This window comes from Danaus plexippus, chromosome 2 (assembly GCF_018135715.1).
Source record: "Danaus plexippus chromosome 2, MEX_DaPlex, whole genome shotgun sequence".
Classification (NCBI taxonomy): Eukaryota; Metazoa; Arthropoda; class Insecta; order Lepidoptera; family Nymphalidae; genus Danaus; species Danaus plexippus.
Genome location: NC_083537.1, coordinates 3,704,485 through 3,727,761, shown reverse-complemented (window position 1 = coordinate 3,727,761; position 23,277 = coordinate 3,704,485). Strand labels below are relative to the sequence as shown.

Below are 23,277 nucleotides of genomic sequence, written 5' to 3'. Positions count from 1 at the left end.
TAAACAAATGTATTACTTTTCTGTTTTTAAATTGACGTAAGTGACTAAGTCTGTACTTATCTACGTATTTGAAATTTATAATAAGTTAATAACGCGTTTCGATTATTCTGCTTCCAATAGTCTACTTAAATTCGTAACAAGAAAAAAGGAAACAAAACTTTCTGATATAAAGAAATAAAACAATAATATTCTTGGTAAAATATTTGTATTTAACTGGCCTTATATACTACATTAAATTATAGAAAATAGGTCACGTGTAGGCGAGATTGTTAATCGCCACTATGAAGGTTTAGCCTTAAATTTAGTACAAAATGACACGGTTACACCGCTCATACTATAGATGCAGCTTATCTACAATTCTCCTAATGTTAACACATTGTTTTGATGGTTCACAGTCATTAAATAACGGTATTGATAAACGATCGTAGTACTCTTTGGTGTTCTAGCCGTTGCGCTAGCATATGCATGCTTCACTCTGTAGCCGCGTTTACCTTTATAAATACCTAAATATATAATATTTTGATGAAACTGACTGATTTCTAGCGTGCAGATAATATTTATACATATCTTGTATGGTGGCAGCAAAAACCAGGCATTTATTTGTTCATAGCCCTAAATAGTTTCGTAGATCCTGGTAGATTCATAACTACACTAGTCTTTCTAGCCCACACAAATCTTATAGACAGGAGATCAAAATCTTAATGTTTAAAGGTGCGATACCTTTTCACGATTTATTCGATAAAGTGAAAAAAGAAATACAATAACTTAGTGCAAATTAACTATTATTATACAAACCAAATATTAAGTAAAAAAAAAATACTTTGAATATATTTTTTAAGAAAAATTAATGTAAAAAAACTCGACCACTCTCCAGATTAAATAAAGTAAATGCTTTGTCATTTCACAGATTATAACAAAGGTATCTGAAACCTAAGGATCTAAATAAAAAAATGCAAAATACTTACAACTAAAAATGCAATCACTTAAATGACAAATCATAATTGATAGAAACATCACAAATTATTTTTTTTGAGTTTTATAAAAAAAATGGTAACAGAAAAACCGATCATAATATATACTGGTAACAGCTGGTAGCTTTAGTGCTGGTCGTCTAGTAATTAATTAATTGGTTAACAATACATCACTTAATGTTTCTCGAATTTACAATCAATCCAATACAAAATTTAAAACAATGCAATCCCTTATTCAAATATTATATAGTTACAGGACTCAATTACTTAAAAAAATACTTATCTAAATAAATACAGCGTTTAACACTCGACTTAAAGACACTTTGGTTTGTATTGGACACTTTTTATAAATACATAATAATAATTATTAATTGTAAAAATATGCCTTGTAAGCTTTATAATAAGTCTGGTACTAGAATTATAGTCTATTCTTATATCACAAGTATAAGCAAAAATATTTTTTTTATGACAAAAACAGTCCGCAAACAAATTACTTTTACCTAACAATATAAACCAATTAGAAATTAAATAAAATATTTTAGTCCTATATCACTATATATTATATACAGTTTTAGTTTTATATGTATTGTAAAACATGTTCTATTGATCCATTTCTTTTTCCAAGGATTTACACTCGCGTACGAGTCGCGAGACGAGGCACAAGGTGATAGTTTAAACAGTCGCTCGAGAGTGTAAATTACAAACGATTCCAGTTTCAGTACACTTGTAATAAGAACGGTAATTTACAATGTGCCATGTGCTTCGGCTTGTGCCTCGTCTCGCGACTCGTACGCGAGTGTAAATCCTGGATTTGGAGCTCAAATTTTATGCACAATATCACAATGACGGGACGGAATTAAGTTTAAGATGCTAAAAGATTTTTTTTGTAATGTCGTCTACGACAGTCATTCAAGATCTAATTCTACCAATTCTGATAAAAAAGACATTACTCAAAATCTTTGGCTAAACAAATTTTAATGGTGCCACAAAAATTATTAATTTGTACGATGAGACACCTAAGTCCTAATGTGTTCTAGCATAGAGGTCTTTCTGTCTTTATTTTCACGACTAATTAGAAATTAGTGGTGCGAGTGGTGCGGCATCCTCGCCATAGTATCTGTAACGATGCTGGGGAAGTGACACGCTGGCGTTGGAGTCAACGTCTGAGTGTTGGGATTCTCTGTGACGACGGAGGTCTACCTTACGTTGAAATGCCTTATCACAGAGACCACAGGAGAAAGGCTTGTATCCAGTGTGTTTACGCATATGCGTTATAAGGTTAGAACTCTGGCTGAACGCTTTTGAGCACACGACGCACTTGTGCGGTTTCTCGCCTGCGAAAAAATAATTAAAATTAAAGTCTGACATTATTATTACACAAATTACCATTATTACACAAAACAAAAAAAAAATGCAGAGAGAAATAAGAATATAACGTCATCCTCATGAAACGGGTAAATGTAAAATGTCTTTGAAAAGTAAACGGAATGAAAACAGCGATAACATTTGTTAAACTAATTTAACTGAACAGTTTAACAGTTGTTGTGTCTCATCAGTTCGCGTAGCGTAATAGTCGGCCAGCGGCATAGGACGGTGAAAACAGTAATTATATCCGTATGAGTACTAACTTGACACGTTGCATCAGAAGCGTTTACTTAATAATTCATCTTAAAATTTCCTTAACGGCTTATTGGTTGCAGTCAATACAAGAGCTACGCTGCACTGTAGCGGTTCTACACATTTTCTAATTTACTTTGATAGATAATAGATTTTAGATTTTTCCGGAAACAAATATATTAATTCCTGAATAATTTGCAACCAACAAAACCTCTTTTCTACTTTCACCGCAACATATCCATATTATTATAATATTAGAAGTAATACTGTTGTATTAAAATCTAATTGTTGGCAAAAATCAACTATTAGGAAACGTATCCAAGTCCATATTCCCATACAATCTTAGATACAATAAATTATTGAATCGAGCCTTATAAATAAATTAATGGTCACATTCTGTCCCCGCAACCTATATAGTGAGAAAAGATGTTAAGAAAAAAAAAGTCGACGCAAAATCCTTCATAGACGGAACAGGCTTTGCGGCTTTTTGTTTGTGCTGTTACGTCAAGGTCTGAAGGCTGCTAATTGCGGGCCGAGCTGCATTTTCGAATATTGATGATGAGCCATTTATCGGAGGACGAACGCCATTTACGGCTACTGTAAATCATTTAGACCAGACTCGATGTGACGAGTTGTCTCTGTCGGGACAAATAAGTCGCTAGCATTCTTTGAAATCTTCATTTTTTCGATCACTCTTAAACTCGCCGATAGCAAAAAGTTTTCATTCTTTGTGAATAATAATTTATGTACGCTATAAATGTTTATTCAAAACCAACGTAGTATATCCATGTTTCTTGTTCGTTGTAATAATAAAAATATATAATCATACGTTATTAATGATAGTTCTGATATTCAGAAAGTTTAATTGTCTTTTAATTAAAATTTTGTGTGTACCTATTACTGACATGAATAAAACAGTTCAAAATACATGAGAAGCACTACTTCGTTTGTGAAATAGGTACCATATAAGCCGATTAAGTCCTAATGCAGTTGATACAATAATACAATCAATGAAGAAAATATTCCGTGAGACGCTGAAATTATCATTATCCCGCATTAGAAAATGTGACAGAATTCTATTTTATTTTAGTCATTCAAAATGAATTTCAGAACGTTATATCACGTGTAGAAATAATAACAAAACTTTCAATAATGTCGTAAGCATCATGTAATATTAAAACACTTTGTCAAAGCTTTGTAAGTTGTTAATGTATAATACGAGTCCTTGTTACAGAAAATAATGACATGATACAAGTGTGAAACTTAATAAAAGTGAGTCACTTAACTCCAACTGTTAACAGAGAATTAATTTCCGAACTGAATTGTTGTGTTGAGAACATATTGTAACGTAATAACTGTCGTCCGAAGACTATTATTTTGAAGGTATTTTACAACTATTTTCTATAAATTTATGAAAAGAGTTGACTGAGTCCATAATATTCCTTCATAGTAAATTGTTTATTATGTTAATGCTTCATCAATATTCGTAGATTTTCACATGACGTGGTAAATTATCGTATCCCGAACATTTTTAATTCGTCAAAAAAAAAAAAATGTATCCAAATTGTTCAGAACAGAACTCAACTTACCCGTATGTATGTAGGTATGCTTCTTCATGTCGGACTTTTGGTGAAATCGTTTTCCACAGTACTGGCACGGATAAGGCCTGGTGTCTGAATGTATGAGCAAGTGCGTGGAGAGAGTGCTGGACCTCTTAAAGCACTTGCCGCATTGTTTGCACTGAACAGAAATTATTTAATTAGCATAATGCATTTTAAATAAAAGTATTAACTAATGTTATTTATTACAATGAGTTTATTGACCCATCAAATTACATATAACGTGAATTTAGATTGTGGAGTAGTTGGTGCGACTTGATTAAATGAAAATTTAATGCATAAAGAATGAATTTATGCTGACAGCGGTGTAATGTGTTGAAAAAATCCAAGGATGCTTTTGATAGAGTTCATATAAATAAGTAACATAACCTACACTGTATTTTTCTGTGAAAATTTACAACGCATATAATTAAAAGTACAATGGACAGTGTCTATCACGTGTTCCGACAACTACTAATACTCTAATAACAGAGTACTTTTTTTACCCCTTTCTTCACATTTCTTTGATTTCTTTATACGCTTGTATTCCTAATAATTACTTTATATCAAGGGGTTATTAGTTATTTTAATTCAAGGATCTTTTCTTTTAATGTCTTCTATAATTATAGTTATGTGTATGTAGGTGACGTGTGTTTTTCAGATTTACAAACCGTATGTTTACATTGTAATCAAACAAATTCTTTTGTACGATTTGAATATTTCGTTGACAAACGACAGACAAAAGGTTCTTTGGTTAGATTTATTTGATCAGTTGTTTTTAAATAACATTCAGCGTCCGTGTCGAAAGAGTCTATCTGTTTCTAGCATACACTCATATTGGACCGTTTAATTTTTAGATTGTGGTATTCGTATTTAAAAGAGGAAAGAATTTACGTGAAAATTTATATAGAGACTAAAACATGCTATTACGTCTCCATTTTCCTTCTTAGTTTATATTTTAAAACATCAGAATTTAAATAAAGAAGAGTTATAAGATTGAATGAATTCTGAAAATTGACAGTCGTCAGCAATGAATTATTCAACGTCTTATTCTGATAGTTTTATTGTCAAATTAACCTCAATTGTTATCAGCTCATATCACATACTAGTTTTAAAACAATATCCATTACAATAATGTTTCACCACAATTCAAGGCTAAGTTTGCATATAATTACAAGGGTATACAGTTATTAATCGGATGGTTAGCCGTTAAGTATGCGAAAGGGATTCCAACAGAAATCCGCGTTGGCTGTGACAGTTGGCGGGGCAGCTGCCTCGCGCCTACAAAAACTGTTAGTTTTTTTCATTCTTTTTTATACGAATGCACTCTCTTATAAACAACACAGGTGCTATAGTATCATCATCCACATATGGTTATCCGTTTGTAACTGGTACGAAGCTTATTTTTTACGATGGCTTCTTCTATTAAAAAATTCACTTGTTCGGACTCGTGTTGAGCGCAAAAGTTTTGTCAAGAATCATTGAAAAAAAATAATGGTTTTATATTTAATACTTATGAATAAAAATAAATTTGTTTGAATCAATTCCCGAAATTTTTAGGGTATTTTTTTTTATTTGAATTCTATTTTCATGGATGGGTTGATGTGTAACGGGCGAAAATTGTGACGCGAGCCGGCCACGCGCCATCGTCCCCCTGAATTCAAAACGTATCCCTTAATCGGTTATAACATTTGCATAATTACGAATACTTTAATAAACATGATACTTATTATCAAACTAAACGTATAAATACCTGAGATTTAATGTAAAACCAAAGATATTTTCATTTGTATTGTCAATACAAATACCTACTCTATGAAATAAAACAAAATATAAATACTCTATGAAATAAAATCCCGTAAAATGTTTATATAAAACTTAAGATTCGATATTAAAGTACCCGTTGATTAAAAATATAAGAGATTTTTATAACGTTGCCAGATAAAAAACGAAGAATATAAAGTGGTGAGAAGCTTGGGAGCCGCAAAATGCGTGCGCCAGGCGCGCGACTTGTTTCAATTCAAGAGTACTTATTAAGACAAGAGCAGTTTTTGTTATTTGATTTATAAAAAGACCTATACGATACTGGTTTGCTATTTAAAGGCGTCTCGAACGGAAACTGTACAGTTATTCATTTATTCTGATCACAGCAAAGGATGTCGCGATATATCATTAAGACAGTGGGTCAGTTACCTGAAAAGACTTCTCACTTTTATTTTCATTTTTGAGTAGGAGTGAGAAGTTGATATCTGTGGAGGGCGGAGGTGGCTGGTAATTGTTGTATGCTGGGGCTGAGGGACATCTTCTGGGCTCAGCACTCAGAGCTCGCTCACCGTCAGGACTGCTCTGACATCTCTTTACAAGTTCCAGTGGAGTATCTTCCTCCGGTCCATCCCAACGCGACGGTGATTCTCTTTCAGTATCGACCTGTTCACGCTCGCAGGCACTACCCGGTGACCAAATTTGACGATTCTTTGTCGATAGATTTAGTGGTAACTCTTCTTCATCATCTAGCCGAAAAAAAATATGATTAAGGAATCGTTTTTATAAGTTATAACGTATAAATTAACTTAAATATTGCACCTGATTTTATTATTTAAAGATCTCATGCGTCATTTCTAGATTGCATGCATGTTATGAAGCCTTTGTTAAGTTAAATCTTAACAGATATATTATTGTGTATCGGATTTTCCACCTGAATCAACTTATAATTTCAATAATTCAAAGTATTTTTAAAAGGAAATTCTATTATTACATTTTTTTCAAATTACAATATGACCATTTCTTAAATAAACTTCGAAAATGTAACTGCGATGTGTTTTCATTTCATTATCGTGGAATGTTTCTGCTTAATAATTAAAAATGTTTATGCAAATGTAATTAAATATAAACTTGTTCCACTTCAATTAGAAATCATTTGGCAGTTCGAATCTAGGTCTTTTTGGTACGTTATCTTTGATTCATGGCCGCCCGCGACGCTTGAGGATAAGCATTCATTTGAATACTTAAAGAATTTTAACATGACAAGGCGTATGTACGATGCCTGTCCTTAGTACATATAAACGTTATACAAAAAAAGAGTTCGGCTTTTGAGGTAAACGACTTGTAAACGACGGCATATCAGCGCTTCGCGGGTTTAATCGGTAAGTGACGGTGATAGTTATTCTAATGAGGAGCACTCTAGAAGTCAAGTAATCAGGCCGAGGGAATTCTACTTCGAAACTAAATAACAATTGTTGCAAATTTAGAACAATATTATTAATATCTACATTGATTATTTAAATTCAAACATACAAGATTAGTACATTAAAACAAACCTTATAAAAAAAAGGGGATTAACTGAATCTTATCTTTGTATTCTCAGCTTTATGCAACAAAGACGAGGAGGGGAGTTATGTTTTCGGGTATTCTTTCCATTCAGTTAATCATATCATATAATATAAAGAATATTACCATCTCTTGGTGGTGTGTTTCTAGAATGTTCGATGCTGTGGGAGAAGGGCGGCGCGTGAGGCAACAACAATGGCCAGACACCAGCACCGCCATACAACGCTCCCAAACCACTGCAGTACATGAGAGCGCCAAGTTCTATGTAAATAATTAACACACTTATAATCACCCCAACGCAATTTTGTACAACACCATACAGTCATTCACGAAAAATATAAAATACTTTTTATGGATGTCTTAAGGAAGCTAATGCCCCTTAAAGAGGCCAAAGCTTTCAGTGATCGCTATTATTATGATACTTGCCTGTGGCTCTAGCGTATTGTTTCAGAGCTCGTCCTGCAACTTCGATGTCTCCGAGATGTAACAGGTCGAGACGAGGCTGTGAGAGACAGTCGGGGGATTGCGGAGGAGACCGTGGTGAAGTTGGCGTATGAGGGGACACGCTCCTCTCAGGAGACGGGAATCTCTGACCCGGCAACGAAGAGGTTTGGAAGTGCTCGGCAAGTCGGGACAGCAGCACGTGACGAGACATCCTATCGAAGATATATACTTAAGTTAAAATCAATATAAAACAACACCTTAAAATCCTCTTCCATCTCCTTCATTATAAATCAAGAAGATAAAATTATCATAATTATTTCAAAATTACAAGTAAATAGAACATATAGTAGAATATATAGTAGTAATTCCTTTCATAAAACCTTTAGCGAACGATCAAATTCCTAATAACGTATGTTATAACGTGACGATCGCCATTAGCGTCTATTTGTTGACAGCTCTCGCCCTGATTAATCCGGTCGGTATGTCGACGTATCGTATTAAAAGCTCAATCAAGCAAATGAAGAATCAGGATAATGGAAGTGGACGTCACCCGCTGCGTACGCGCATTAATAATTCACAATATATTGAAGTAAAACAATCTTCATTAGGCTAAAACACATTTGTTTTGATAGAATGATTGTATGTGTAAGCTTCGACATTGCTTCATTACTTAATTTGACGTAATCAAATGATAATATTTTGATGTTTTAAGCGAATTGCTCAATTTTGTAATCAACTTAGAACGTTGGGGACGGGTTTGATAACGATCTAACAGCACCTGTTAAAGGCGTTTGTCATGGATTTTGATAAAGTTGCTTCCGATTTGTTTTCGTAACAATTAACATTGTACGTATCACGTTAATTGCGATCTCTATCGCTGTGTAACAAACAGGTGAATGCAATTGATTCCAGCCATTACATCAAATTGGCTAACTGGTGACTTGTGTGAGGGCTGTGTGACGCAATTTCTTATTTCAATAAGGCAGCACTTCATTAGTCGCTGGTGGTAATTACTTGCCACGCGAGTCCTAGCATTACTTCATACATATAAATAATGGGAAAAATAGCAAGTGCTGACATAAAAAAATCAATCAGAGCTACGATCAGAATGTACCATTTACTGCTAGTGACTTAATTTAAATGTCTATTATTTAATCTATGAAATCAATATGACTGTAAAATATCTATAATGATTAATATAAATATGTAAAAAATAAATATAAGATTACGTTAACAACATAAATATGTATTATACAACGCAGGCATAAGTATTGTGAAATATTTCTCTTTGTTAGTTATTAATTTTAATGGTATTAAAGTAAAAAAATAAGGAGTATTTTACTTATAACTCTTCACATACACTGTTCCATATCAAACAATTTGGTTATAAGTCACCTCGCTCATTTTTTTAAATGTATTTAAGACTATTTATCGAGTTATCTATACTATTTAAAATATTAAAAATTCATAACTGTAAAAAAATATCACGCTAAATACATTATATTTAATAATTATGTTTGACTTACCTAAGGCGCCAAAACAGCACTTGGCGTAAGTACACACGATCACAACAGCAACTCACAAATGTTAATGATTTAAATCAGAAATGAAAACTTTTATTACATATAAACATATTCATTTGAAACAAACTGATGTGAAGCCTACAGTATTTCGCGCGCGTTTGGAAGGCAGTGCTCGCCTCACACGTTCCGTCGTGCTCGGCGTCTCACACCTGACTGAAGGAAGGCTCGGGCGCCACGACCTACCCAACTCGTAGGATATAACGTACTTTTTTTCAAAACTCATAAAAAACGACAGGTTGGGAGGCTGAGCTACAAACGATTTGATGAAATGGTCACATGACAGGTGGCCCGCTCCACATTCTCGTACTGAATAATTAATGCCTTATGTGCGCGTGAAACACTGAAAAATTACTTTTGAGTATTAATGTTCGCAAATAAGCCGTTTCCTCGCTACCTTAACGCAACCTCGTAACGATTAACAAACGTTGCTTTTTTTTCTTTATCTCGAAGGCTGCTGATTATAGCAGGCTGAGAGACTGATATGTTTTGGTAGACTAGAATACCATATAATGTAACTGAAACCTGACACTAGGAGTTGGGGGAAAATCAGTGCACGTGATGATGAGATGGAGCGAGCGGCTCCGCCCTCGAGCGGCATTGGCAGTCTACAGGCGGGGCGGAGTTTAGATTAGAATTAATATTAGAGACGAACACACAGACCGTTTGTTAAATTACACTTCATTAAAATCATCTTACTTAGATTGTTAAACAGCTCTTTATTTACAACAAGAGTTAGCCGCTAGAGGTTTATTCCCTCACTTTAAAAACAATAAAGAAGCACTTTTTTTCACATTTTTAAAGATTTTCAAACAGCTCTATAATGAATTGAAAAAGGAACCAGCAAATCAAAAGCTATATTTTTTGTAAATAAACATACTAAGAATACAAGTTTCATATAAATATATGACTTAATAATCCAATTGACAGGTCAGTACGCGTGATAATAATATGTCGTATAGTTAATGCGGCAAATTTATATACTTAATGATATTTCACAGTCGATTAACCCCTTGTAACAATCACGGGAAATTTAATTAGCCAGCTAATCTACTTCGATAGTGTTCTGTTACAGACGGAGCTGTGGGGTTTCAGGGGAAGTGCTTCAGTACATGGAGGGGGTTTACGGATTGCCTTGTTTATATAATAGTTATCGATAGTTCTTAAATCTTTACGTCACTATAACAATAGCCAAATCACATTTAATAGGTTAAAATAATTAATATACTAGATAAGAAAGCTCAGATTATACTTTATTTTCTTTTATTCACGATATTGCAATGTTTCTGAAATCATTTATCAAGCGTTTGAGAGATAATATTCATTGAATAAAATAAATTTATTAAATATTAGATACAATGAAACATTAACATAAAACGTGTTGTACATCGATTGACACGTAGCCTCTAAAGGTCAGGTGAAAGAATACTCGTATAACAAGTGAGTAGGTACGTACAATATAACAAAGGCGTACAATTAAGAGAGTTTATTATATTTAGGTCATATCTCGATAATACAAATTCTAGTTTAATAAAAGTTTAATATTGAAACAAAGAAAAACACACATTAGAAAATAAAAGAAGTCTAGAAAATATAAACATAAAATTTTTGATTACTAGACTGATGTTGATGGTACCGCGGGAAATAAGACAATAGATAATTGCGGTTACAGATACGGGTACCTATTGCAAGGAGGGTGCGGGCGTAACCTGTAGGATGACAGGAAGGTGAGGCGGAGGGGTGTGTGATGAGGATGCGGGGGTGCATGGGTGCGTTCCTGCGGGGGTGAGAGGGTGCGGGGCATGTAACGGCGAGCGCGTGTCGGCCCGTTAGCTGCGCGCGCACATGTCGCCTCGGCACGCGCCCGCGCCGCTTTTTATTATGCTTTTTCATTCCTTGTTTTGTTTTCTTCCTTTGTTCGTGTTTCGATTGCCGTACGAATGGAAAAAATCCCGTCCCTGACATCCCAATGAATGGGAGTTTTTGTCTGCATATAATTTTATATTTTGAATAATATTTTGATACATGTTATGCGTTTTGAATTTCGACGTATTTTTATATATAACACAAAATCTGAACCCGTAGTCATTAGCATAGAGCGTAATTGTTATGACTGGTGCGGCGAGATATGTTGATAAATCAAAATAAACTATATAGCGGCTATGTCGGGTTTCAGCTGCAGTGAGAACCGGTACTGGGCGCAGGCCGGTGGCTCCGACCGTACCTTATAGTCAACTATTATTAATTGGGCAGATGAGAACCACGGCGACCGTGATGAATGCCACTGCCATATATGGCAAACGATTCGCGAAACCTTTTATAGATTCTCAATTAAAAGTGTCTATTATAGTTAATAGGGCGGTTGGACATTGTAGTTTATAGAAACAGGAATATTTGCTTTAAGTGTATTGTAAAAAAAAAAGCATCCATTATAACGGAAAGGACGATTAAGTGGGATAAAATATAGCGTGGGGGTGCGGGTGGCAGGTGGCATCTTGTAGAGACATCGTGAACCTCGACAACTCCTGTCGAGTACAGCCTTACCAATTTTATCGATATTTCTTTATTATTTACACATACATTCGATCGAATGATAACGCATACTCGCAAATACTATGGTAATAGCTATATTTTTATGCAAATATAGTTCTATAACGCTCCGACGATCGAATCTAAAATCTATTTCACAACATGTAATCATGCTTTATGGTTTTAATATATTTTTATTGTGGGTTTTAATATCTTTTTATTATGTATATTATTCATAATAAAAACAAGAAACATTAAGTTATCTGTAATCATTTCTAATAGTACAAAATATCAATCGATATTAGTAGAGCCCAACACTACGACACCCTAAGTCTCGGTCGAAAAGATTCCGCGGCATGTGCGTCCGCGCCTTCCTTAACGGATTTCTTTAAACACCCGCGCGTGTCGTCTCGCTTTTATTGACAGCAATTACAGTTAAATTAAAAAGAGTTTTTAATTATTATTTTAATTATCTATTCAAAATTAAAGGTCATAGGACATTTTTATATAAAGACACAGGAATCTCTTATTAAGTTGTCATTAATGTAATTGTCAAACTTGCGTTAATTATTTTAGTTTCATGAAATGTTTGGTATAGATATACTAAATAAATATTTAGTTTCAGCCATTTTGAATTAAAATCCAGTGGATTTAATACTTACACATGTTTTACAGTCATGTACAGAATAAGACAGTTAATTAAGTTTATAAGAATATAAATTCTACGTTTAATTAAATATCGAAAACACAAAGAAAACAAAATGTAAATTGTAGTGAATCAGACTTGTAACTAGAATAGTAGCAATTAATAAATATAGAAGGAATTTTAAAATCGACGTAGAAAAGAATATTCACTATAATGTTATAATAGATTCAGTGAAAAGAAAAACGTTGTAACGTTAAAATTACGTATGTATTGATTATAAAAGTAATTGTTCGTATGTAAACACCTTTAAAGCTATTTGATTTATATCATTGTAAAAAAGGTGATTTCTTACTTGATTTATTTATAAGAATATTGAAATTTGATACAGAACTCTGATTACGTCGCTGTAAATTGAATAACCACAGCTCAGTTAGTGGATGACAGTAGCCAATTAGTTCAAATACTGTGACAGAGCTTATTTGTTGTTTTTTTTCATTTCTACATCTTATAGTTTGCTTGTTTCTGGCATTTTCACAATACGCTTGATATCTCAAAATAACTTTTTGAGATACAATAAATAACCGTTCCGCCCGCCCGCCGCGTACGTCGAGCAATTATTTATAAGTTTGTGTATATTTTATATCTTATTTACCTATGGTAAAACTTATACAAAGCGCGATGTTAATACCGACGGCAATTTATTTAATTTATTACCAATATTGAAAATATTGATATCATTGCACGCTTACTTTTATGCGGTATTTGTTAAAAGATTAAATAAAACTTATGCTATCTGTAACCAAATTACATAAATAAAGACGAATCCTTAGCAACATGTTGTCTTTATCTTTGATTGAATTTATTAAAACCGATGTACGGGACGACAGTAAGGAGACGGGCGGCATGCCGCGAGTCATGTGGCCGGCGTGCGCCGTAGCTGAGCCGAAACCTTAAAAGCTCAATGCGTGCGCGTGTTGCACATGCGCTTGGATAAAACTAAGCATTGTGCGAGGATTCCTCACCTGCCTCTTGCCTTATATTGGCACTTCGCTAATTGTTATCACTCGCACCCATATTGAAAGCGCACATGTGCTCCAAGGTCGTAGTAATTTGTGGTTTACGATTACATTATAAGTAATTACCGCGGACGTTTTCGGTTAACCCGATGTTTAAGTATTCATATCTTACTTACGATATCTAAAAGAGTAGTTGTTTGCGGTAGTTTCTTGTTTGCGTTCTATCAATATTCATATAACATAATGAAATTATATTTGGACTTTTGTTAAAGGATTCAAAAATATGTGAATGGATGCTATGTACATAGTCTTTGACAATTTAATAGCATATGCTCGTCCACCTGCCATTGCAAAAAGTAGGAGCACGCTTCAGGCCATGTAGCTCGCAATTCGTCGCAGGCATGACTACACTTATATTTACTATTTTATAAGCTATTTATCGGTAGTTGTTTGTTAAGCCTCAGCCTATCATTTTATCCCTTAAAGGCGTTTAGTATTGTCGCGGGTGAAATTCATCAGGTGTTCAATATTATTAATGACTAATTGTTACTCATTGTGACAGCCTCGCCGGTCAGCTTGCAAATTAATAATTATTAATTTTGATATAAATTCTGGGGATTAACTGAAACATGATTTTTTTTTTTCGTACTAAACGGTAAAAAAATATCTTTGACCGCGGATTGCGGTGGTTGTTCAAGATTATCAAATCAGATTGTGCAACTACTCATTTTCGATTGCTACGAAATTCAAAATGTTTTAGAGATTTTTTTGTCTCTTTGAGATAAATAAAAATAATATACAATAGAATTTAATAATTGAATTTTTAAATATAAAGGAAGAAAAGGAGCAAAGAGTAATTTTGTTTTCTTGAACTTTAGCAGCGTAAATTTGTTATTCTCATGAAATTTATTGTCATTTGATATGTATTTAAAAAATATTTTCTTTTATAAATTTTCGCTGTTACTTAGTATCTGTGTCATGAAAGATTTTTAATTGTAATTAAAATATAACGCATGATAAAAAACTATTACCGGAGTTTTATACTGCATTTTATCTGAAAGCTATAAAAAAATCCACTTCAAAGTGCGCATATTCAATGTTATCCGTTGAGATAAGTTCAAAGAGGCTAAAGCTTTTTATGGTACAACCATGTTTTATCTATGTACCAGCAACTGAAAGATTTAAAATACATCAATTAGATGTATTTTCACATAAAACGTAAAAAAGTAACATCCCATCTCGTAATACATTCTTAGCAGGTTAGAAAGTTTTTAAAGAGGAATGCTCAATCTATTGTAAATCAACCATTGATATATTGATTAAAGAAAATCTTCAAATAAAGCTTACAATTTTATAACAATTAATTTAATTATAAATAGGTTTCTATAACAAAGATTTAAAATTTTAAATACTAGAACTTGTTGGTTAGGAGCCCTATGGCATTTTTCTTAATGGATCATCCTCAGAAGCCTTTGAGATGGTACGTAATAGATTTCGACAGCTTCTACGTTTTTCTGTTTCCTTGTATTATGCTCACATGTTTCTTAATAAAGATAATTTCGTATCACTGCATGGCGTTGCGGATGTCGCAGTAATTATGTAATTAAAAAAATTATAATAATTGAATATATGCTAGTAATTATTTTCATTAACACATACCCTCCGGCTTCAAGTAACAGAAGTTAAAAGCAACTAAATAATTACCTGAGATCGAATGCTTTAAATACGAAAAAAAAAACATTTTAATGAGATCTAAGATTTTCGCGAGTATTCATTTGAAAAAAAAATTTGTTACCTCTACAAATATCAAAAGTTTAGCCGTCAGAACACTTCTAAATTTCACTTCGTTTTTATTTAAATCTTATTTTGTGATATATATATATCCAATAAAATTTATAGGAAAATATCACATGAATTAAAAAAGGAAACATAAAGACTATTATGAAATGAATACGTCTCATAATCCACATTATTACGAACCTACTTATAGCTTCAATGAAAGGTAAATGTTTTAGCAATAAATATATTTCTCCAGCGATCCTAGTAATCTGTATGACGTGTCACTGGACAGGCAGGTGTTGCAAGTCCTGGGATCGTCTCGCCGCTTAATTGATTCCAATCTGAGACGAGATTCAAGATTAAAACCTCGTGAGTTCACTTTCGCTCTCCGCCAAGACAACCGGACGGTAACGGAGCTTTACACATATGTATTTATATTTAGATAATAAAAACAATATTTTTTTAGGTTAAGATTTATTCATCAAGTTTAATCTTCTGTCTAAATGACAAAACTATTAAATTTTACGACTCTATGTAGGTATGTATATCAAGGAAATTCAACCAAACCTGTCTTTGTTAGAACGTCTTATCGAGCGGAATGGGATAAAAAAAATTATTAGAAAATAATTATTGAACATTTTATTCATTCACTGGTCTTTAGAAATAAGCAGATTTAAAAATCTGCTCATTTTTAACGTCAAGAACAATTGTCCTCAACTGTATTAATCTGGGAGCCATAGCGCGGTGTAATAAAAAAGCTACCGACGGACCGCCTCGAAGCGCACCGGTTAAATTGCTACCAGCCTCCTCTTTAAGCTTTATTATTAATATACATTATTACCCACAGCCTCTCGTATTAATATAATTATAAGAGTTCGTAATACGGCAGATAGTGGACGTCAAACACATATTCTCAATTAGGTCTCTAGATTATAATATGTCAATGAAACGTACAAATGGCAATAAATAAATAAAAACTTCGCGATTCTAGATTCCCTCAAACATGCAACAACGAACTGCATATCATAATATTATAAGTACGTACGTTGTAAAAAAAATGCTTCAAGTGGTTACTCGTTGTAAAGGGCATGAAAATCATTTGATTAAAATCAGATACAAAAAATATGTAATCGAGTGGCGGGTGTTCTGTGAAGGCACTCTTCACTCTTCGGTTCTGTATGTCAGACATTGCTGAATGTGCGTGTGCGGCGCACGCGTCTCGTAATTAGTATCAAAAGGTCGCTAAAACACATTGCGCCCGCGCAGCCGCTGTGATGGCCAGCTCTGGTTTACGATCTGTACATTATACTTTATATAATCTATATAAACTATAAGTAAATTTTATACTCAAAACTAATATTAATTGCAATGAATGTTTCATGCTTCGAAAATATTTTTTTTGTGGACATATTTACCAATAAAAAATAATTGAAACAGATTATCATATATATTTTATTATATTTTGTTCTGAATTTATAGTAATTTAAAATATTATAAGCGTAATTGTTCAAGAAACATTCAGTTTATAAAAAACTGTAAATTTTTATTTTGTCGGCAACCTTCTCCTGCCATCTATAGATTCAAATGAACAAAAAACGGTTATCATTGCAACGGTTACATTAAAAGCAATGTAGAATATATGATTATTAATTACATAATTTAACTTTTATAAAAAGTTACTATAAAAGAAATAAGAGATTTTAAAAGGAGGCGCAAGGTACAAAATAATTACACTCACATATTTAATATTCAACTTATAATATCTTAAAGTTATAAGCCCGTAATATGTATCACAATATTAACTGCATATTATTATCATAAAAGATATGACGCGATGTATTAATTGACGATTTTACTTAAAAACTGTCACTATAATAAAGATATTCGCCGATCAATGGTTGCTACGCTGTGTACTATTAAAAACCAATCGCGAGTAATTGCGACATGTGGTTATCCAGCAATCATTGACTCGTCAACTTGCATTTTATCTTTATAAATTAAAGTTCTTTTTACAGTGGTCACTGTGATACCGGTCTCAACAGAACCGTGTTATGATTGTGTTGCAAGGCTTGGAATGTTGGCGACATCTGCCTTAGACATAGCCAATGTAAGCATAATATTGTGAATATAATCAATAAAAGATAAAGATATCGAGAGACACGGTTATAAGCCGTACAAAGCAACCATAACAAACCCGTTAAATATCCACAGATTATGTATTTAAAGTATGCCCTATGGAGTTTGTATATTGTTTAAGTATTTTCATAATATAAACAATGCATGCTTGTTGAAATCTGGACCTAAGTCTATGTTTAATTTTATTACACAATAGACAATTGCGCTCTACATTATTTATGACTTTAATAAAGTCGGTATAGTCTGAGGCCTATTTTATACACAAACAATTACACCTTAGTTTTATAACTTTATAATAATGCATACTTTCCTTTGACGGTAATTTAATTATCAATGGAAATAAAATTTTTACGATCCGCATTCAGTTTGGATGATCATACTAGTTTAACGATATGAAATATATTTTATTACCATCCGCCTTATTTTAACGCTGATTTAACTTAACTATTTTAACAAAAATAAGAAAACAATGAATATGATGTTTTTAATAATTAAATAAAATAACTATTATAACTTTTTCAAAAAAATATTCCATACTGACTACCAGACCTATTACACCTCTATTTGGACTTACCGTAATATTTTATTATGGGAATGAAACTATCGTACAGAAAAGCCTTTAATTTGAATAGCCTTAAAGTTAGAAATTCGGTTTGATAAAATTAAAAAAAAATCTATATCAAAAATAATTAATGTATTAAAATTGTCAACGACACCGAGTTAATTCTATGAAGCAATAAGCGTATAGCAAGTGTCTAGTGCGATCATTTTTAATATAGGATGTGTGTGTGGTGTAATGGCAGCTCACGGCGTTATGCTGCTATAAATATAACTTTCGCAGCGTTAAATCGAAATCAACGATGGCTGGAACTCGTCCTCCTGCACCTGCGACAATTTTTATAGTATAAATTTACATTAATTCATTTAGTCCTGTTTTCTACGTATAAATGGGTTAACCGGTGAGTGCGACTCCCGCCATTGCCAGTAGGGAATGCTGCCAGCAACGGTTATATTCCTGATAACTCCATATAAAACTTACCGTAGTAGGGCAAGCAAGGTGCTTCTCACTTGATTGGGGAAGGTATACCGCTTTTTTTAGCGTTATTTAGATAAATATAGATCCTAGATATCTTGGGTTATGACATTTATTCTGTAATGCATAGACGTGATATTGGTTTGGCTATCAAAGTTATGGTTTGGCAAATGAGTTAACTTATTTGTTAAACTTGTAGTTGTTGATCGTTGGTTCCTATCAGGACTGGCGGACTGGTCGCGAACATCTTGCACCCGGTTCTGGCTGACACACCATGTTTATAGGATGTACATTATAAACAATTTTTATTGTTTATTTGAAAGAAAATATTGGATTTTATAACTGTTAATGTATAGTCAGTTTAGAACGTTAATAGATTTATGCGTCCGGGTACAGTTTGTAAAAATATTAAGGATTTCGCGTTAAAAATCTTGGACTGAAAAATATTTTATACATCTTTCAGACTTCTCTATAAACCTTTCAACTTATCCATCATATAAACTGAATATGATTAGCGAAGAAAATTAATATTAAATAAAACTAAATACATCATGACACTTTAAGCGATGGAGCGTAAATAATAAAACATACGAAATAGACTTACTTGAATATCACTTAGTAATGTGACGATTGTCTTGTAAATGTACGAACAATCTAAATTTGCTCACACGCAATTAAAGACGAACACACGTGGTAGAAACAAGGGAACCCACTTAAGATTTAGTGGACATCGGGGAAAGGATCCGGGCTAACCGAACGTTTTTTATAGCCTCACTTACTTTCCCACAGCTCTAACACTTAATTCACTCATACTAATGCATGTAACATAATGAAAACCAACCGTATGTAGCGTATATATGCACGAGGGTGTAATAGAGTCTATGGCATAAATTATTTGCTCCATCTAAATATTAATTATGTACATTACAACAAATATATTCTTTTCTTCGTTGTAGTGTTAATACAAATAAAGGTACAATCAAATAATATGATTATTAATATAATACACGAACAGCATCAAATTATCTCAATACTGTGCATACGAAAGACTTCAACGCGCCCAGCCGTTGTAGCACCACAGAACTTTCTCTACATGTGTCAAATAAAGCATATTTTTTCAACGCCTTATGATATTAAACAAAAAAGCGAAATCGTTTTTTAATCAGCAAAAACTGTAAAGTTAGGGGGTATCAATAAAACGTACGTCGGGGGACTCGGTAAGGTTGCTTCGGGAGAAACTTACTTATAGAGTTCATTTAGTAAATGCAACCATTAAAAATAAACAGAGAAAATAAATCTACAATGAACAATAAATAGTATTAATAAGGCAAGAGTCAAATTTTATTCAAAAAATTAAGTATTTTATAGACCTCTTATTGGTAAATTATGTGATTTAATAAACTGTTATAATCTTTTTATTAAAAAAAAATCTAATTCAACTCACAAATCGGACGAGTTTTTAAAAATATGTATAGTAAATATTAAATTATTTTCATATCAAACATCCATTTAATATAAAGTCTCCTTCGCGGAGTTTGTTATCGGCCGGCCATATGTCGGCCCACATGGGCTTAGCTCTAAAATTGCAGGTTACTTCGATTGCTTTCATTGAATTAAAGCGACGGCCGCATCTATCAACGGCCAAACGTCTAATCATAATATGCAAATTGTTCGCGCCTCTTTTTTTGCCATGCTTTCATTTGAATGGCTATTTGTCTAAACAATCATGTGTTTATTACGTATTTATATCGGATTTTATAGCTTGACATGTAAAAAGACATGATTTGCGAGAATAGATTACAGTTTTATTATAATTATATGAAATTGATAACATGAATAAATCAAATAACTTATTATACCCTCATGTCATCACAGAACCTCCCTTTGGACATCGTTAATTGAACATGCCATCCAATTATCAGCCAGTGATGAACGCTGTGGCGAATCGCTCTTGTGACGTTTAATCATTGTCGGCACAATTGTTTTAGATTGTTCCAATATGTTTGAGGCGGGCCGTTATCTGATGAAATATGTCCGTTATGATTGGCAAACAAACAGTATGGCGCCGCCATATGTCGCGGCACGTGCGCCCGCGCATCGCTGCTCACTCGGGGATGAAACTACAGCCTTGTGAAATAAAGTACTAATAATATTTAGATAGGAATTATTTTTTGTATTCATATTAGACTAATATCGACAATAAATTGTGAATGAATAAATTATTTTTAAATATTAAGTTTTAATAAAGTAATACAGTCGGATGTATAGTACACGTAGAGTACACAAAAGTTCATTCAGCAATATCCTTATATTTTTTTAAATATCTATAGATATCTTACTTAAATGCTTGTTGGTTTTTTTATCTGCTCTATGAGTATGTAACTTCAGTACTAATTTTTATAATATGTTTGTTATATCTATTCTAAGAGAGTTATAATTCTTTGGTCCGGGAAGCCATGGCGGGCGCGCTACCCATCCGTCAGCATAATAGCTTGTTAATCATTTTTCGGTTGATAGACAACACTGTGCTATTCACGGCTAATATTTTTCACGGCCCAGTGTTGTGTTGGATGAAAGATAAGTCATTAGAATAATGATTCGAAACGAATCACGTAAATGTAATGATGGTAAACGTCAGCCCGTATCGCGGCCCTATCATTGACATTGAACCCTGGCCATTGAGGAGTTGAGGGAGAAATGGAAACAGGAAAAAAAAGAATCCAAACCAACGGTCTATATTATACATGATATGTATCAGCCGAACCTATAAATATCGTTTTTTACTTCGAAGCTAGGAACATAGAAAAAAAATGCCAAAGAATTGTTTTCGATCATTTCATAGTTATATCTATATAATTTATTTTTTAAATTGAACTGTTGAAAAATGCATATTGATTTAATTTCATCGACATTATAGCATTCGAAAAATGAAAGTGTTTTAAAATACTGCAGTTATATTACGAAAAAATAAATAAATTCAATAAGACAGATCAATGCGAGCCATTTGTCGTTGGTGTGGTTACGCGCGCCCGCATATCCATTCTGATTTGCATAGCGCTCATCCGCGACGCTAACAGTTATACATAGAAACTATAGATTTAAAACGGAATAAAAAATTACAATCCACTACTATTCCAATCGGAAAAAGTTAGTTTGGAATTAATTTTTAATGATTTTTTTGCTTTATAATTTTATTCATAGACAATTATTCTATACAATAATACATAAATAACATTTTTTTTAACGCAACTTAAAAGCGATAGTTGTAATGAAACTTATCAGCAATCTAAAACATTGCCGACATAAATCAATTACAAGACAATTAAAAATGTGCATGAGTTCCCATGGAAAATCAATTAATCCCTAAATAAGTAAGCAATAAAAAAGATATCGCTGCAAATGTTCGCACTATTAAATACCTTTCACCTCGTCCTTTTAATGTAGATTTAGATAAGGGGTCTATTGGAACTATAAATTCTATAGATATAATAGATAAATATTCCGCGGGATGGACAGAGTTCGAAGCATTCGCACAACGACAGATAGTAAAACAAATAAATTGTAAGTATATGTAGATGTTATTAGAGGATTTTAATTGCTTGGACGCACCTGGGGCGCGCAGGTGAGCTTGGAGTTTTGGGGTCAACGGTGGTTTTGACATCGATGTACCGATGGTTATGGTGGGAACTGACCCGTTGCGGGGTTAATTAATGCCATCACTTGCGATAACTTTCGTAGATTACGTTTCGTGAAATAGTTACGTTAGATTGAATTATGTTATGATTATTTAACATGATATCTGGTTAACATTTTATTATGATTCCGTCTGTTAATGATGTTGTGGGAGAACAATCATTTTGTTCAACATCAAAAGCTTTGAATACTACTCGATAAATGTAATACTATATGAATTAGTTCTAAAACTCCGACACGAGTACATGTACATGTACATGTTAATTTAAAAATAATATAAAAGTCATTAATTCAATGTGTAATACATATTTATTTAGGAAAAAATTATATGGTTAAAGTAAACTATGATAATATGAACAGGTTTTGCTTTAAAATAATCGCGTAGTAGGTATATGAATTCGCGAAAATCTTAGAAATCATTAAATTATATATTTTTATATAAATTTCATATAATAATGTCATAAATAGAAAGTGCTTTTATACGAAACAACTTGCACAATTGTAATTTTACTTACATACCTGTTTTTAAATACGATTTTTTTATTGAGATTCATAATCGTTTCTTTAAAAAATTAGATGGACGTTGTTTACACCTAAGAGAAGTACTTAACATATACTTAAAATGGTTGCATATGACAGGTGATATAATTTTTGTTGTTTTTAAAAGACAAGCAGAATCGTGGAATACAGTTAGTTCTATTTATGAAACTAGTACGGGTTAGTAAGGTTAACTGGTAGTTTTTTCAGTAAGAACGTAACCAGCAGGATACACCTGTAGTCTACAATCCATATTTACTTTAAGAAAAATATTTTTTTTGAGCAACACTGAACTGGTACTGGCAACATTTTTTAATAAAACAAGTAGTTTGTGTAGCATCCTTAAATCTCAAAAATAAAATAAGAATAAT

General features: G+C 32.9%; 1 protein-coding gene across 1 annotated transcript; it reads right to left on the bottom strand.

Annotated features, from left to right (window-relative positions):
* Positions 1–194: 194 nt before the first annotated feature.
* LOC116765355 (zinc finger protein 771-like) lies at positions 195–9,672 on the bottom strand. The gene is made up of 6 exons (XM_032654815.2): positions 9,484–9,672; positions 7,940–8,169; positions 7,640–7,774; positions 6,380–6,696; positions 4,178–4,328; positions 195–2,305 (listed from the first exon to the last, which is right to left on the bottom strand). Exons 2-6 carry the CDS (start codon positions 8,166–8,168, stop codon positions 2,040–2,042), a joined length of 1,098 nt encoding a protein of 365 aa, XP_032510706.2. The 5' UTR covers position 8,169; positions 9,484–9,672; the 3' UTR covers positions 195–2,039.
* Positions 9,673–23,277: the final 13,605 nt, after the last annotated feature.

Bases quoted from the DNA above. Each gene is read 5' to 3' on its own strand.
- LOC116765355 (XM_032654815.2), bottom strand. From the start codon at position 8,168: ATGTCTCGTCACGTGCTGCTGTCCCGACTTGCCGAGCACTTCCAAACC. The intron at 7,775-7,939 runs GCAAGTATCATA...TTATTTACATAG, and splicing joins ACAATACGCTAGAGCCACAG to AACTTGGCGCTCTCATGTAC. The intron at 4,329-6,379 runs GTAACTGACCCA...ATTTCTGTTCAG, and splicing joins AAAGTGAGAAGTCTTTTCAG to TGCAAACAATGCGGCAAGTG.